Source organism: Suncus etruscus, chromosome 5, assembly GCF_024139225.1.
Source record: "Suncus etruscus isolate mSunEtr1 chromosome 5, mSunEtr1.pri.cur, whole genome shotgun sequence".
Taxonomy (NCBI): Eukaryota; Metazoa; Chordata; class Mammalia; order Eulipotyphla; family Soricidae; genus Suncus; species Suncus etruscus.
In genome coordinates this window covers 28,007,879-28,024,971 of record NC_064852.1, presented here as the reverse complement: position 1 = coordinate 28,024,971, position 17,093 = coordinate 28,007,879, and the positions used below count along the sequence as shown (strand labels likewise).

Sequence of the window (17,093 nt, the reverse complement as noted above, 5' to 3'; positions counted from 1 at the left end):
AAACTGACAGGGCGGGGAACAAGGATGCGTGCAGCAAAGCGATTGCTTTTCACTGTGGAATTGCCACTTCTCTAAAGAACCTCTGAGCTTCCTGTGGGAGGCTGTGATTGGAGAGTTGAAGAGTTGGGGAGTCTGGCCTTGATACTCCACTGCTGGAGCGGCTCATGACCATGTGCGCTCTGCTTCAGATTCCTGCCTACTCAGGCCATGAGGGTGCAGAGAGTGGTGGGTGGGAAGTGCCTGCCACATCGGTGCACAAAGGAAATTGCTGCCTCAAAGCAAATTGCTACCTCGTGCAAAGAGCATTGGCCCACAAGGGAGAGAGTAGGGCTGGAGCCAGGAGAGGGGTTCCCTCTTTGGCTGCAAAACAGGTCTCAGGCAGCCCACCCCCCAAGTGTGGCTTGAATCCCAGCTGGGTTTTGTAAAGGAGAGTCCCCTGATGGGCAGTTCATGGACTGGAACATGAGCCTCCAGTGACAAACTGGGGCTCAGCTTCCATGAGAGAGAGCAGGGATGGGGATCTGCACAGCCTAGAGAATCAACCGGGCTGGGGAATAGAAGAGTTGGAGCACAAGGAGCAATCCAGTAGACAACGGGCATAGAGGAGAGGGTTACACAAGTGTGTGGCCTAGGTGGAAGGAAAGGGACATAAACCACAGCTATGAATGTCCTCTCTGTGCTGGGTTGTTGTTGTAAAATTGTCAAGGCTGTGACAGCTCCCCGAACACATTTGGCTGTGGTGCTCACACATCTGTATGCTGATACTGAGGGGGTCACATACTTGGTGGCAGTTTGTATAGCTTTGGGAATCTCAAAAATGGTGCTGCTGGCAGGGCACTGGCATGTGGGCTGTGCTGCGGGTACACTCCATCCTGGAGCTATTCCTGGACCCTTTATGGATATTTTGGGGTAGCAGCATTTGGACCACACCCAGTGGAAGTCAGGGGCTCTTCCTGGTGGGCCTCTGGGAAACGAATGGGTTCCAAGGAATGAAGCCCAGGTCAGCTTCATTCAAGGCCAGCAACCCCTGTGCTATCTCTCCAGCATACCATATTTTCATTCTCTTCATTATTATTTAAACACATTTCAAAGGTGTGAAACATGCTCCAGATGGGTTGTTCTAGAGAGATCATTGTTTAGGATGTAGAAAAAGTATAGTAAGCAATTTAAAGCAACGTTTTAAGCCTAGAATTAGTGGAACTTGAATACAGGAACGTTGTCAAAGGAGATAGAAATAACCCAGGCTTCATGAACCCGGTGTCTAATATAGAGGACAGAACTGTTATAGTGCCCTGGGTGGAAGTAGACATGAAGGTGGGGGCATCGGAACACATTCCTGCTCCACATGCTCTTCATGCTAAAGAGACTCCTGGGTGGTAGGACATACAGGTATAAATATGCCTGACACACTGGAGAGGTGATTGCTTTGCAGAGTTGTAGTCTGGTGGTGGGCTTCTTGGCAGGAATACACACCACATCATGTGTGGTGGGCTTCTTGGCAGGCACTACATCATGTGTGGCATGGGGCCCAGGGGTCAGTAGTACCATGTTTGGGTGAAGTTCTTTCGAAGGCCTGATGCCTGACGAGCTCCCAGAATCATCAGAACCCTGGTCATGTTTTGTTCCTTGGATAAAGCAGTGACTGAATATCTGAAAAGTGCTTAGAGCAGTTCCTGATCCCTAAAAACTGTCAGGAGCCATAATTCATCAGAATAAGATGCTACAGAACGTGGGCCCGGAGAGATAGCACAGCGGTGTTTGCCTTGCAAGCAGCCGATCCAGGACCAAAGGTGGTTGGTTCAAATCCCGGTGTCCCATATGGTCCCCCGTGCCTGCCAGGAGCTATTTCTGAGCAGGCAGCCAGGAGTAACCCCTGAGCACCACTGGGTGTGACCCAAAAAGCTAAAAAAAAAAAAAAAAAGATGCTACAGAACGTAAAAGATTTTTTTGTTTGTCTGTTTTCATGCTTAGAAAAAAAAAGTGCTACCAGTTAAACTGGGACTTGAAAGATACACCCTTGATTCAGTTAGAACATGGAAAAGCGCATTGCTGAATGAATAGAACATGTTAAGTGTTCACCTATAAAACATTTCAGATTTTAACTATTCTTGCAGTTATAGAACACTTTTTTGGGGAGGGGCATTTCTGACAGAACAAGTCCAAGACTTTCTTTTCCTTCTTAGGACACATTGAGTTTGCTGTGGGTGATCTGGGAAAACAAAATTTTAATTTTGTATCTGAAAATGTATGTCCTGTGCATTCTAATATTTACATATTTTATTCTATTTTACAGAACTCTTTCACATGCCTTATGTTGACTTGATTTATTTTTTATTGAAAACAAATCTGTATGTGTTATACATTTTATAAATAAATGCTTTGTAGAAAAAGGAAACTCCAGGTGCTCTAGATAAACAACCATAGTGATCATATTTTGTGCAGGATATCATCCTACATGAATCTCATGATATGCAATTAGAATTTGGGCACTGTTCCATTTATTATTTTTATTTTATTGACTTTATTCATGCTGAGGGAAATGGTGCCAGGCCTGGTAGAACTCAGGTATCAGTCCTGGCAGGGCTCAGAGGACCATATCTGTTTGCAGGGATCAAACTGCAAGGCAAGGCCTTACTCACTGTATTACCTCCCTACGCATCTGATCATTATTACTTACATTTTACAATCTCTTTTCTCTTCCTCTCAAGTAGTCTGGACAATGTGGGCAGCCTGCTGTCATTCCTTTCTTCCCAATCATGTCATCGTATGCAACTCAACTTGCTACCATCTCTGGAAATAAGAGCGGAGGTTGGTGTGATTCGCTGTCTTCCTGGCTCTGCCCTGTTACCCCAGAGAACTGCCCCCGCTTTTCTGAGATCTGGCTGGTTGGTCATGGATGGTGTGCTGCAGCCTGGAACAAGCCACTTCCTGTTCCCTGTATTATAAGCCACACCCCCTCCTGCTCTCAAAGTGTGTTTGCGGTGGGGCAATGAATCATGCTTGCCCTCCCTGTGGACCCTCTTCCTATTGGATCTGACCTTCCCAAAAAGCAGACTCTGACTCAGAAATTACAGACTTGGTGATTCTGGAACCTGCCCCAGCTCTGGGCCTCGGGATAGTGTCGGAATTGTGCTGTGGTGGTGCGGAGGAGCAAGGGAAAGGAAGCCAGAAATCCCCGTGACAGGTCTCAGCCTTGGCCCTGGTCCCAGAGATTAACAGCCCCTGTGCTTTATGATACACAAAATTCAGCTATTGGTTGTGTCACATGATCACATCTGCATTTATGGATTTTCTCTCTCCCACCCTCAAGTCCTCAAAGCCTAGGCAGTTTATTCCCCCCAGGCCTCACCTTCCTGGTTTGAGTAGACTAGCAGAGGGATTTTAATACTATGTCTCTCAAGTGTTATGAGAATTAAATGAGATAATTTGAAGTGTCAGTACAGGGCTGGAGAGATAATACAAGAGTAAGGCATTTGTCTTGCACACAGCTAATCCATGTTCGATCCTCAGCATATGATCCCCAGAGCCCCATTAGGGATGATCCCTGAGCATCACTAGGTGGACCCACAAACGAAAAAATGTGGGAAAAATGTAAAAGGTAGTTTCTTTTGCATCTACTTTTAGGTTTAGTGAATAAATAAAGTTTGAGATGCCCCTAATATTAAGGATAATTGGGGTTTGCTGATGACTGGCTATTCCCTTGGCAACCCCCACCTCACCCCTGCTCTTTCAGAAAAAACCTTTTCTTCTCTGTTTGCTGCAGTTCAGTGCTCATACATCTCTGCCTTTAAACACACATCTTCACCTCACTAAAACAGAGTGGGATTAAATTTCATTGCAGGGCTCTGCTTTTATCCTATGCCTGGCACATGGGAGACAAACATTTTTATTTGAAGCTGATTTTTCGTTGTATTAGAAATGTTTCGTGCCAGTCATATAGCAGAAGTCCATAAAGTAGAACTCCCAGATTGTCAGTCAAGAGATTAACATTTCACATATATTTTCATTTTTTTCTTTTCTGTTAGCATTCAACAGTACAGAAAAGATTCCTTAGGGCTCTATAGAGGGCAAAGGACTGGAGAAGGGCCGGATTTGATCTCTAGCACCACATGTTCTCCTTAGCACCAAATCAAGAGAAATATTCCCTGAGCATTGCAAGGTGTGACCCCCAAAACCAAAAAATAATAAAAGGAAGACATATCTCATTAAAAAGCAAGCTCAGAAAATAGTGTGACCCCTTGGCTGTTCTTCACAGGATCAGCATGATTTATCTGACTCTTCTAATCGCTCCTAACACTGATGCTACGTATTCTAGCCATCAACTTTCTTAGAAATCAGACTTGCTGCTGGATTCATGGACCAGCTCAACCTCCTACACAATGCCCTGCATTACCAACCAAACTCCATATCCCACTCCACCTTCTAAGCCTGGACGCATGCTGGCTTAGTGATGTTCTTGGCTTTGACCTCAGAAAGTTCATAGCACCAAGCACCTTTCCCCCAGAACCTTGTGCATATTTTTTTTTATTTTTTATTTTTTTTTTGGGGCCACACCCGTTTGATGCTCAGGGGTTACTCCTGGCTAAGCGCTCAGAAATTGCCCCTGGCTTGGAGGGACCATATGGGATGCTGGGGGATCAAACTGTGGTCCTTCCTTGGCTAGCGCTTACAAGGCAGACACCTTACCTCTAGCGCCACCTCGCCGGCCCCCCTTGTGCATATCTTAAAAGAAGCATTTAAAAATATAAATCTTGGGGCCGGGCGGAGGCGCTGGAGGTAAGGTGCCTGCCTTGCCTGCGCTAGCCTAGGACGGACCGCGGTTCGATCCCCCGGCGTCCCATATGGTCCCCCAAGAAGCCAGGAGCAACTTCTGAGCGCATAGCCAGGAGTAACCCCTGAGCGTCACAGGGTGTGGCCCAAAAACCAAAAATAAATAAATAAATAAATAAATAAATAAATAAATAAATAAATAAATAAATAAATAAATCTTGGGGGGTGGGGGAAATATATATATATATATATATATATATATCTTTAAGAAATTTAGTGGACTGGAGAGATAGCACAGCAGTAGGGCATTTGCTTTGCTTGTGGCCAACCCATGAGACCATGGTTTGATTCCTGGCATCCCATATGATCCCCGAGCCTACCAGGAGTGATTTCTGAGTGCAAAGCCACAAGTAAATAACCACTGAGCACCACTGGATGTGAACCCTCCCAAAATAAAATAATTTTAGACAAATTAGCATATTGATTGCTATTTTTGCAAAACTGCCTATTTTGCAGGCCTTTGCTTTGTTGGGGGGGATTCACTTGGAGATAATGGGGACTACTCCTGAGTCTGTGTAAAATAAAAATCCGTGGGCCCGGAGAGATAGCACAGTGGCGTTTGCCTTGCAAGCAGCCAATCCAGGACCAAAGGTGGTTGGTTCGAATCCCGGTGTCCCATATGGTCCCCCGTGCCTGCCAGGAGCTATTTCTGAGTAGACAGCCAGGAGTAACCTCTGAGCATCGCCGGGTGTGACCCAAAAAAAAAAAAATCCGTGAGTTGTGAGACTACCCCACACACCATGTTTCTAACCCCTTATGGGCATAGGTCTGAAGAAGCAGGGTAATGGTGAAGAAATAATAAGCCAAGCCAGTCAAGAAAGAGTCATGGGGCCGGGAAGGTGGCGCTAGAGGTAAGGTGTCTGCCTTACAAGCGCTAGCCAAGGAACGGACTGCGGTTCGATCCCCCGGCGTCCCATATGGTCTCCCAAGCCAGGGGCAATTTCTGAGCACATAGCCAGGAGTAACCCCTGAGCGTCAAATGGGTGTGGCCCAAAAACCAAAAAAAAAAAAAAAAAAGAAAGAGTCATGGAGCCAGTCTGTTTTCAAAGTCTCTCTGCCTCAAGTTTATACTTGGGCTCACTCCCTATGGTACTTGGTGGGCAGGGGGGATCCTGTGTGATGTCTGGTTAGAACCATGGTCATCTGCATGCAAGACAAGTACCCTCCCTGCTGTACTGTCTCTCCAGTCTTCTATGTTCATGCAGACAAATCTCTTGAAAGAGCCACAGAGCTCCTGGGGGTGTTGGTGTTGTATTCATCATGAAGCCTTCACTTTCATGAACATCATTGCAATAGAAATAGCTCTTGCTATATATTTGGAGGGGGGGTGGGCCACACATGGTGGCACTCAGGAGTTACTCCTAGCTTTGTTATCAGAAATTGCTTCTGGCAGGCTCGGAGGAGTCATATAGGATGTTGGGGATCGAACTTGGGTTGGTCCCGGGTCGGCTGCATGCCGAGCAAAGACCCTACTGCTGTGCTATCGCTCTAGCCCCTCTTGCTATATTCTGATGTAAAACAATTATTAAAAGAATAAAAGAATGTATAGGTCAGGGGTGGCGAACAAGATCGACACAAAGAGCCAAAATTTTAAACTGTGAGAGTCAGAGAGCCACACCACGCAGTGACCCGCCAAAACAGACAAACACTCACACAAAAGCATATAATTTTAACAATATTATATTAAACACATATTTCATTTTGCCATTTTGAGTGAGGGTAAAAATCCTGCAGTGATGGTGAGGGTGTGCTGCGTGTTCCACACTAAGAACTAACGGCAAGATGTGACACATCATGTGACACACGGATCCCTCACTCGCTGGCCCATGCAGTTGTTTCCAAGGGATGGGAGAAGGGAGGACAAAGCCTGGGGGCGGGACTCCGCGCTCGGAGATCTCTCCTCAGAGGTCCAGAAGCAGCAGAACAAGATCAAACTTGGCAAAGAGCCACAGTATACAAAATAATGATAAGAGGCAAAGATCCGCATTCATTTCATCAAAGAACCGCATGTTCGCCACCCCTGGTATAGATTTTTTGGAGGTTGGGACCACATCAAGCTGTGCTCATAAATCACACCTGACTTTGTGCTCAGGTATCACTCCTGGCAATGCTCGAGGGATCCTAGGCAGTGCTAGGCATAGAGCTGGGCTCCACCCCATGGATTTTATTTTTATTGGATGATCTGTTCATCAGCGGGGTGTTTCCAAATCTTTCTCTGAAAATGCTGTGTGATGCACCTGCTCTTAAAAGGAGGCAGAGAGGGGTCAGATCGATAGTACAGATTGTAGGGTGCTTTTCTGGGTTTGATTCCTAAGCACCTAGTATAGTCCCTTGAGCCCATCAGGAGTGAATCCTGAGTGCAGATCCAGGATTCCTGAGCACTGCTGGGTGTGGCCCCTCCCCATCCCAGCCCAAAATAAAAAGGAGAGGTAAAGCCTTTCCTTGTAGCCCTCTGTGGGCCTCTGTGAGCCCTGTGAGGGAGATGCTGGGCCAGTGCTTTCAGGTCCAGCAGGGAAGGAAAATTCCCCAGAACTGCTGGGGCGAGGCTGCTGTGGATGGTGTTACACCCGCTTTCTCCCCATGAGACTTTGAGAGAACAATCCCTCCTCTGTGCACTGACTCACCTTCCCCATTCCTGATCCTCACCCTGCCATCACGCCCAGTCCGAGACTTTCCACCTTGAAAGTTGTCAGAAACTCCTGGAGCCCCGACTTCCTCACTGGGGATGGGGGGGGGGGGTAGTGTGTGTCCTGGTGGAGCTGCCTTCAAAGGGGAGGGCACCCCAGACCTTTCTGAATGAGAAGGCATCTCAGTTCTAAGACTGGTGCATATGTATTTGCTGCTTTATATATATATTGGTTTTTAGGCCATACCCGGCAGTGCTCAGGGGTTACTCCTGGCTGTCTGCTCAGAAATAGCTCCTGGCAGGCACGGGGGACCATATAGGACACCAGGATTCGAACCAACCACCTTAGGTCCTGGATCGGCTGCTTGCAAGGCAAACACCGCTGTGCTATCTCTCTGGCCCCTGCTTTATATTTTTTTAATTAATCTATGTTTGGAATTTTTTGGGGGGCTATGCCTGGCTATGTTTACATGCTTACATGCTCAGGGATCACTCCTGGCAGGACCCCAAGCAGTGCCAGAGATTAAACCCTAATCACATGGTAATATGTAAGACAACTGCTTTAACCTGTCCTATCTCTCTGGCCTTAATTTTGTTTTTAATTTATTAATTTCTGTTCAACACCTGACTGTGCTCAGGGTTTATTCCTAGCTCTGCACTCAGAGCATAGGACCATCTGGGGGGACCAGATATGGGATCAAACCCAGATTGGCCACATACAAGGCAAGAACCATGTATGTTGTATGTATGTATTATCTCTCCAGTCTTTTCTGCTGCATTTTCATCAAGAAAGTGGTCATAGAAAACTAATGTAGGCCAGAGACTGTCTGCTCTCAATCTCGCCATTTTGTGGTATCAGGGATCAAACCTAGAGTCTCACATGCACAAGACCAGCATTCTGTTGAGCCACATCCAGGCCCTGCTCTCAGTCCTTACCTCATGGAAAAAAACACCCTCATGGAGACTAATGGTCAGCTCAGAGACCAGACACTGTAGTTATTACCATTCTTATCTTCTCAGCTGGCACTTCAGCACCTACATTCTTTTTTGTTTTGTTTTGGGACCACACCCATCTCAGGGCTTACTCCTGGCTCTGTTCAGGTGGAATTCAGAGGGTCCTATATGGTTCTAGGGAATTGAACTTGGGTCTCTTTAAACCAATAATGTCTCTCTGCCCTAGTAAACATAATTAGCTTCTTTCCTTTGTATGGAACTTACAGGAAATTGAGTTCCCTGCTGAGTACCTGTACTTGTTTTACTGAGAGGAGTTACCAATTCAAAGGATAATGGCATGGAAGAGAAGAAAGCAAAGCCCTACAAAATGAGCAATTGGTTCAGTGGCCCATGACACAATCACTGTGTGTGTGTGTGTGTGTGTGTGTGTGTGTGTGTGTGTGTGTGTGTGTGTCTGCGCGCGCGTGCGTACATGCGTGCCAAGCACACAGCACCCAGCACTGTCCTTTCATTCCATTGAGGATGAGCCAAGAAAGGGTTAGGGTTATCTGCCTGCAACCTTAGAACTTTCTAGAACAGCAGGCTTCTCTGACTGGAATGAGAACCTCTAAATGTGAGGTTGGCTTCCAGTGAAGGCCCTGCTGCCACCCTTCCTCTTCTTCATCTGAGCTAGGGGTTTATTCTGAAAGGGGGAAATGCAAAAGCAGATCAGTATTTGTGGTTCAGATAGAGCTCTTAGAAGAGCAGCGACACTTGATGATTTCTTTCATCTGTATAAAGGAATGGCAATACATAGCCTATGAGCCATGCTCATTGTCTTAGTGACATAGAGGGTGACCAACTGAATATAAGAAATGTGTCAAATTGTTTTTATCTTTAATGCTAGGAGAAAGCGTTTGCTAATAAAGATGACAGGACTTCTTTTTAAAAACAAACAACAAACAATATCTGTTTTGGAGACATTATCTTTCAGTTGCCTTTTTTTTTCTTAATTGAGGCAACCATAATTTACAAAGTTTCTCATAATGGAGCTTTAGACATGCAGCATCCCAACATCAATTCTGCCAACAGAAGCCACTTCTCTTCCAGTGTGCCTAGGTTCTCTCCTACCCCCCAGCCTGCCCTCCTTTGGTTTATTTTTGCTTTGCTTTGTTTTGTTTTGGGCCACACCTGGGGGTTCTCAGAGGTTACTCCTGGCACTGCATTCAGGAATTACTACTGGCAGTACTTGGGGGGCCCTATGGGGTGTTGGGGATCAAACTCAAGTCAGTCATTTGCAGCACAATTGCCCTCTTGCTGCACTATCTCCCCAGCCCTAACCTGCCTCTTTGACAGGCACATTTTTGAGTTTGTTGTAGTTTGGATCTCCTGTTTGCAGTGTTGTAACTCTGTGGCTTAGATATGTGCATATTCAGTTTCTGTCTTAAGCAGGAAAGTCTCTTACTGGGACTGTCATCAGTAGAGAGGAGCCAGATCCTTCCCCTGGATCTCTTTAGGGTCATGTATTTTCTCAATATAGAAGGCTACTAAGTTCTTTGTGGGAAATAATGACTTGAGAGTTTCCAACAGCATGATCCAGCCCTTGTATGACACTTGGTCATTCCACTACTGAGCTCCATTCGTCATTGGCTAGATAAGTCTTGGTCATTCTTGTTTTGTGGCTTATTTTCACTGGGATGCTCTAAAGTACCCAAGTTGACCAGAGGATGGGTGGACTGGTCTTTTATTGTGCTGCCTCAATTCTTTGATTTTATCATTCCAGTGACTGGTCTCCTGTTTTGCAAATCTGGAGGGCAAAGTGTGAGCAATGCAGTGAGCACCTTTAGATGGCAAAGCAGGACTTAGCCCCTGTGGTAACAAATCTCCTATGTTCTATTGTATTGGGTATATGTGGGATAGCAGAGGGAATCAGCAGCCTTTTCTTTATTTTTATTTTTATTGTTTTTGGTCACACCTAGTGGTGCTCAGGGCTTACTCCTGGCTTTGTGCTCAGAGCTGACTTTATGCTCAGGACTCACTCAGGTTCAATGTATCATATAGGGTACTTGGAATTGAACCCAGGTTAATTTTGCAATGGGCAAAACAAACATTCTACCTGTACTATGCTTCGTCTTTTAAGCAGTTTTTTTTTAAACGGATCATGCTAACAGTGCTATTTGTTTTGTTTTCAGGGAAGCAAAGGCGCCTATCACTACCACTGGCAAAGCGCTAATGTCAAGCACAGTGGCGTGGATGACATGGTCCTGCTCTCCAAGATCACAGAGAATGCCATTGTGGAGAATCTGAAGAAGAGATACATGGATGACTATATTTTTGTATCCTTTGAGTTTCCTGGGAATAACAATGTCTGTCCCAGTGAAGCATGTCATTTTCCTCCTGTTGGAAGTTCACTCTGAAGTTCAGAGTGGGCTGTATTTGCACCTATTACCTTGTTTGATTACCCCACATGGTTTTGTACCTTGGGCTTATGGTAAAAATCAAAAGATGATGGCAAATGCTGAGCATGTCATACAATCAGGATGCAGCCTGTTTCTGTATGCATGGCTCAATGGCTGTTCCTGGAATATGTCCTGCAAAGCACATGGTGCCTGAAACTAGCTTTCTTTGAGAAAGGCCAAACATATATCTGTAAGTCTTAAAGGTTTAGAGAAAATTGCCTTAGATATAAGACAGAGATTAAGACACTTGGCTTGTATGCAGCTGATTCAGGTTCTATCCCTGGCATCTCATATGATCCCATATGGTCCTCAGCCCACCAAGAGTACTGAGCACACACACACATTGCCCAATGCAAAGAAAAGGGAGAAAGAACATTTCATTTTGCCAGTTTTTCTATTTTTCTTATGTTTTTTTTTTAAATATGGAACGCTTCATGAATTTGCGTGTCATCCTTGCACAGGGGCCATGCTAATCTTCTCTGTATCGTTCCAATTTTAGTATATGTGCTGCCGAAGCGAGCACTATTTTTCTTATGTTTACTAAAGGAAATATGAGAAGTGAAGATTGGCTATTTGAAATGCCTAACATTCCTGAGTTGTTCTTTATGTTTCCATTTTAGCTTACCAGATGCCATTTTTTATGGGGCTTTTAAAAATTTAGAATGGAAATTTGATTCAAATGTGTTGCCTTCATTATAAACAGAACTGCAAGATTTGCCTCAGTTCCCATAGAAACTATAGGTATTGGAGTTCTAGGTGCTGCTATGGAAAGGTTTTCTTGTAGAACCATTGGTCATTGACATGTGATTTCTCTCTAGTAATACCAGCAATGATGATTTTAGGGCCGGAGAGATAGCATGGAGGTAGGGCATTTGCTATGCATGCAGAAGGACGATGGTTCAAATCCCGGCATTCCATATGGTCCCCGAGCTTGCCAGGAGTGATTTCTGAGCCTAGAGCCAGAAGTAATCCCTGAGTGCTGCTGGGTGTGTGTCCCCCCCCCCCCCAATGATGATTTCAGTGACTGCACAACTGATCCTGTGATATATGACCTTTCAGTGCCATCTTTGTATCATACATGTTAGATTCTAACCCTCAAACCTCGGAAGGCAATAATTTGACATCACAACCATCCTCTTGTTTTTTATGTCACATTTTTCGCAGAGGCCATGCTAATCTTCTCTGTATCATTCCAATTTTAGTATAAGTGCTGCCGAAGCGAGCACCTTTATATGTCACATTTTAACTGTCGAGTCTATCATGCCAAAATGGCAGTTGTCTGGTGCCTTCAGACTCTGCCATCATTGCTGACCAAGGCTTTCAGTTCTCCAAGTAAAACTTAACAAAACTGATAACATTATTCCGAGTATTTGGGCAGATCTGAGCAATACCATGTGATTTCTTGTTTTCCACGGGAACTTTTCCTAAATACCTATACATATAAATATACCCTAGAACTTCTGTTGATCTCTCAAGTTCACAGATTTTTTTTTTAATACACTTTGATCAGGAATGGTAGTCTGCTACCTACAGACAAACCCTGCTCACCACCCATTGTGCCACAAAGGTTTTAACAGACCGTATTTATACCCTTCCTGGATCCCCCTGCCTGTCGTTGCTTTCATGTTACAATACATAGCAGAACTGAGTGATTTCAACAGACCACATGATCTGCAGAGTCTGAAATAATTATTTCCTGGTCCTTAATATTGGGGAAAAATCCTGGCTCCTGTTCTGGATACTTCTGCAAGGCTTCTTTGAGTTAAATAGTATGGAAGCAGTGTGTCCAGTTACAAGGTTTTCTGTGGTTAAAAATGTCAGAGTATGGAAGCTAAAGTGATAGTACTGCAAGCAGGATGCTTATCTTGCAGTCAGCTGACCTAGTTGTATCCCTAGCACCATATATAGAGTGAGCACTGGCAGGGGTGATTTCCTAAACGCAGAGCCAGGAATAACTCCTGAGCACCACTCTACTCTGCCCCCAAAACATACAAAAGTCAAAGTATGCTCACAGGTTCTGCCAGAGAAGCAGCAAGAAAGAGGAGGGGAGGGTAACAGAGTGTGAACTTTGCAACTCCAGCCACACTGGGCTCAGAGATCTTAATCAGTTTCATAATCCTGTGCCTGGGATTCTTCTCCCGCACACAGGAAATGATTAAAAATCTCTTGCATGTGACTTTTGTAGGGGTAAATGAAATAACAATTGCAGCAAGTTTGTTTTCGACCTTCCTTTTATAATCATAATTCAAGGCTAAACTGTAGGCTCCCATGTTTCTGAATCAAGCTCTACACAATCCAATTGTAAAATTGCTTATTATAAATGCAAATGCATTTTACTCTTTTTAAGCTGCTTTTAATGGAAGGTTGGTTTACTGACAAGCCCATAAAAGGCTGGTTTCCACAGAATGCGGTAGAACAAATTATTTATTGGAATGTTCTTGGAATGTGGGCTGGTATTACAGTATTTACATAAAAACACGATTCTTGATAAGCTAGCAAGAAAAACAAAAAAACCCAACTAAAGGTTATCAGCATCTCATCCTCAGTCCACCAAAATTACTTCTCCCTCAAAGATGATTTATTCCTAAAACACCAAATACTCCTGAAAGACAGGAACTGTCCTGTAAGATCTTGAAAGCATGACATTTTCTAAATACCTATCAGAAAACACATGTGCCTTTACTGTGATTTATAAAAAACAGATAGGCTGGAAGAACAGAAATACACCTAGAATTTTACCAATAGATCTATTTCCCATTAACCTCTTGGTGTATATTCTGATTTCTCCTAACATGGGCACTCAGACAGCTGTGCGCATTTTAACAGAAACCTCACCATCTTGCATTGTATAGTTCTTAAGTTTCCTACATGATTCTCGGCACAGAGCATGACATTAAGTGTTTGTTGAAAATGCGTGGTCTATCAAGATTTGCTTTTTCAATTCAGACAGTAGAATTCTTAAGTGACTCACATCTAGGGGCCTGATTCTTAGCCTTTGAATGAGTGCCTTTGGATCAGTGACTGACGGATCTACTGACGGATTCTACTGAGGAAGTGAGTTAGCTGACCACTAATGACTCCATGTTGTGGTAATCTCTGCCCACTCAGCAGAGAATGTTGGCCTGAACCAGGCGCCCCTGAGCAGCCTTCAGCTGGGAAGAAACTTAATGGCTCTGTGGGATGATTATGAAATAATCCCAAGGGTCTGCACGCAAATCTTAGCTTCTGATAAGTGATAAAAGCTGCCTTGATCGGTTCAATGCTAAAAGATTACTCTGATAGAGTAGCATTATTTTAAACGCTCTCCTCCTTCTCCTCCACCCCTATGCTTAATAGTCAAAGCAAGAAGAGATTCGATTTCACATTAAGTTATAAAATTGCTCATTTCGCAGCTCACAGTCTTGTTCTGAAGGTTCAGCATTTGGAGTAATCAATTGCTAATGCTTTCAGGGTAAAAGCACTTTGGTAATTCCACATCAGAAGTAAAACTTTACTTAGCCAGTGCTAACGGTGCCTACCCATGACAGCTCCCAGACTTCTATTTTCAGACAAGGAAGGGTTGAGTTACTGTCCACTCTTCTTGAATTTGTCCACACTCTTTATCATTGATGGGAGAAAAACGAGGCTGCATTTGTGCATGTGTGCACCTGTGTGAGAGTATGGGGCAGACAACCTTTGTGACCACTTAGCTGATAGAACTAGCTGCTTTGCAGAGCATAGCACACTCATTTTATCCAACCTACTCCCAACTTACCTTCACTCAAAGACTTCATGTGTTTGGCATTTTCAGTTCCCGAATTAGGAGACCTTGATGGTTCACTATCATGTGTGGGTGACATTGTTGCAGTTAGGTGTGGCCATGGCTGGTGGGAGGTATACTGAGGGACAAGTCAGTGGAACAAGAGGAACACATATCTAGCAGCTACATCTGAAATTTGTTTCCACTCTCCTTCCCTCATCTATGTCTCTCCCTGCACAAGTTCAGTGACAAACCCAGGAAAAGTCAGCAATATCAATGCGAAGGATGGTGGAATAGGTAGGCATGGAATCGGAATTTTGCTTGGCTATTAAAAAAAATAGCGTTTTATTCCTCAGGTGAAATACATTTTATTTGTTTATATTTTTAAGTAATGTCTTTATTTAAGCACCATGATTATAAGCATAATTGTAGTTCGGTTAAAGACAGCTTTATTTATTTATTGGTTTTTGGGTCACACCCAGCAGCGTAACCCAGGGGTTACTCCTGGCTCTATGCTCAGAAATCGCCCCCCACCCCCACCCTCCGAAGGCTCGGGAGACCATATGGGATGCCAGGACTCGAATCACTGTCCTTCTGCATGCAAGACAAACGCCTCACCACTGTGCTGTCTCTCCGGCCCCCCAAAACAGCATTTTTTTTTAAAGTAGAACACATAGCTTTGCCTAAAAAAATATAAATGGTTTGGGTCAGAGTGATAGTGCAATATATAGGGTGCTTGCCTTGCACTCAAATGACTGGGTTCAATCCCCAGAGTCCCATATGGTCTCTTGAGCACCACCAGAAGTGATTCCTGAGTGTAGAACTTCAAGTGACCCAAAGAATCACTAGGTGTCACCCAAAAAAACTAAAATAAATCGGGGCCGGAGAGATAGCATGGAGGTAAGGCGTTTGCCTTTCATGCAGGAGGTCATCGGTTCGAATCCCGGCGCCCCATATGGTCCCCTGTGCCTGCCAGGAGCAATTTCTGAGCCTGGAGCCAGGAATAACCCCTGAGCACTGCCAGGTGTGACCCAAAAACCAAAAAAAAAAAAAAAAAAAAAACTAAAATAAATCAACAAAATATAAATGGTCTTATAATAAGACCTATTTTATTGTTATTATTAAGACTCACTTTAAGACAGAGCTACCTTGCTGTCACATTTCATTTCAAAAATAATTTAACTGTGGGACCGGGGAGATAGTGCAGCAGGTAAGTGGTTGCCTAACACATGGCTGACCCAGGTTTAATTCCCTGTACCCCATATGGTTCCCTGAGCATATGTAGTAGTGAACCTTGAGGACTGGTGGGTATGGCTCCAAAACAAGCAAACAAAAAGCCAATAAAGGACAAAAACCCTAAGAGTAAATGATGAATTAGATATTGAATCAATTGAACTTCATAAACAGTTTAGGGATGAACTTTCTCTTTTTTTCCTCCTTGCCGCAGATAAGTGAAAATGCTTAGATTCATCAGCAAGCCTGGGGCACTGTTTTGTTAGCAGGTTTGCTGGGGCTTTTCTGTTTCACTCCATTATTATTTTCTGTGGCTTTTGTTTGCTTGTGTGAAAGGGGCCTCAGAGGCTTGTATCTCCCTACATTTTGAAAATTAAGCTTGGGCTATATCTCTATGGCCAAATGTTCTGTGCTGGAGACAAAGATCAGAACAGCTTTTGCCACAGGCACGCCTGAATTATGTAAAAGGGAGTGGGAGTGAATTTTGGGTGGAGAAGTTACCCAGCCCTACAGGGGACCAAGGTATGGCAAAGTATCTGTCATTGTAGACCCAGCCAATGGGATAAACAATTAGGTCAAATTCACACCTAAAATAACTTTAATGGTTCTTTCATTTATTTTTCTATCTTTTTTCCCCTTAATTATTTTATTTATTTATTTATTTATTTTTGGTTTTTGGGCCACACCCGGCGTTGCTCAGGGGTTACTCCTGGCTGTCTACTCAGAAATAGATCCTGGCAGGCACGGGGGACCATATGGGACACCGGGATTCGAACCAACCACCTTTGGTCCTGGATCGGCTGTTTGCAGGGCAAACACCGCTGTGCTATCTCTCCGGGCCCTCCCTTAATTATTTTTTAATAATTACTTTTATTTAAACACCGTGATTACAAATATGATTATAGTTGTATGATTACAGTCATGTAACCAGTGCAACATTCCCACCACCAATTTAGAAGTCATGAAATTTTCCTATGCATGGAGGTACATGGAATCTATTATGCTGAGTGAAGTAAGTCAGAGGGAGAGAGAAAGACGCAGAATGGTTTCACTCATCTATGGGCTTTAAGAAAAAAGAAAGACCTTTTTAACAGTATCTCAGAGACGAGAGATGAGGGCTGGTAGGGGCAGCTCATGACATGAAGCTCATCACATAGAGTGACGAGTGCAGTTGGAGAGATGACTACACTGAAAACTATCATAACAATGTGAATGAATGAGGGAAGTAGAAAGCTTGTCTCGAGTACAGGTGTGGGGGGGTGGGGAGGAGGGA

At 44.2% G+C, this 17,093-nt stretch overlaps 1 protein-coding gene, 1 non-coding gene and 1 pseudogene across 2 annotated transcripts in view; 1 reads left to right on the top strand and 2 right to left on the bottom strand.

Annotated features, from left to right (window-relative positions):
• Positions 1-17,093, top strand: part of MYO1E (myosin IE) — a 211,096-nt gene that overhangs the window by 82,984 nt on the left and 111,019 nt on the right. The window contains exon 2 of the mRNA XM_049773610.1: positions 10,582-10,725. Within this exon, the coding sequence (XP_049629567.1) occupies positions 10,582-10,725 (144 nt within the window). The remainder of the gene's footprint in view (positions 1-10,581; positions 10,726-17,093) is intronic.
• Positions 11,265-11,371, bottom strand: LOC126010496 (U6 spliceosomal RNA). Its single transcript, XR_007496522.1, has one exon. It is a non-coding gene; the product is annotated as a U6 spliceosomal RNA (small nuclear RNA).
• On the bottom strand, positions 11,960-12,074 carry LOC126009824 (uncharacterized; annotated as a pseudogene).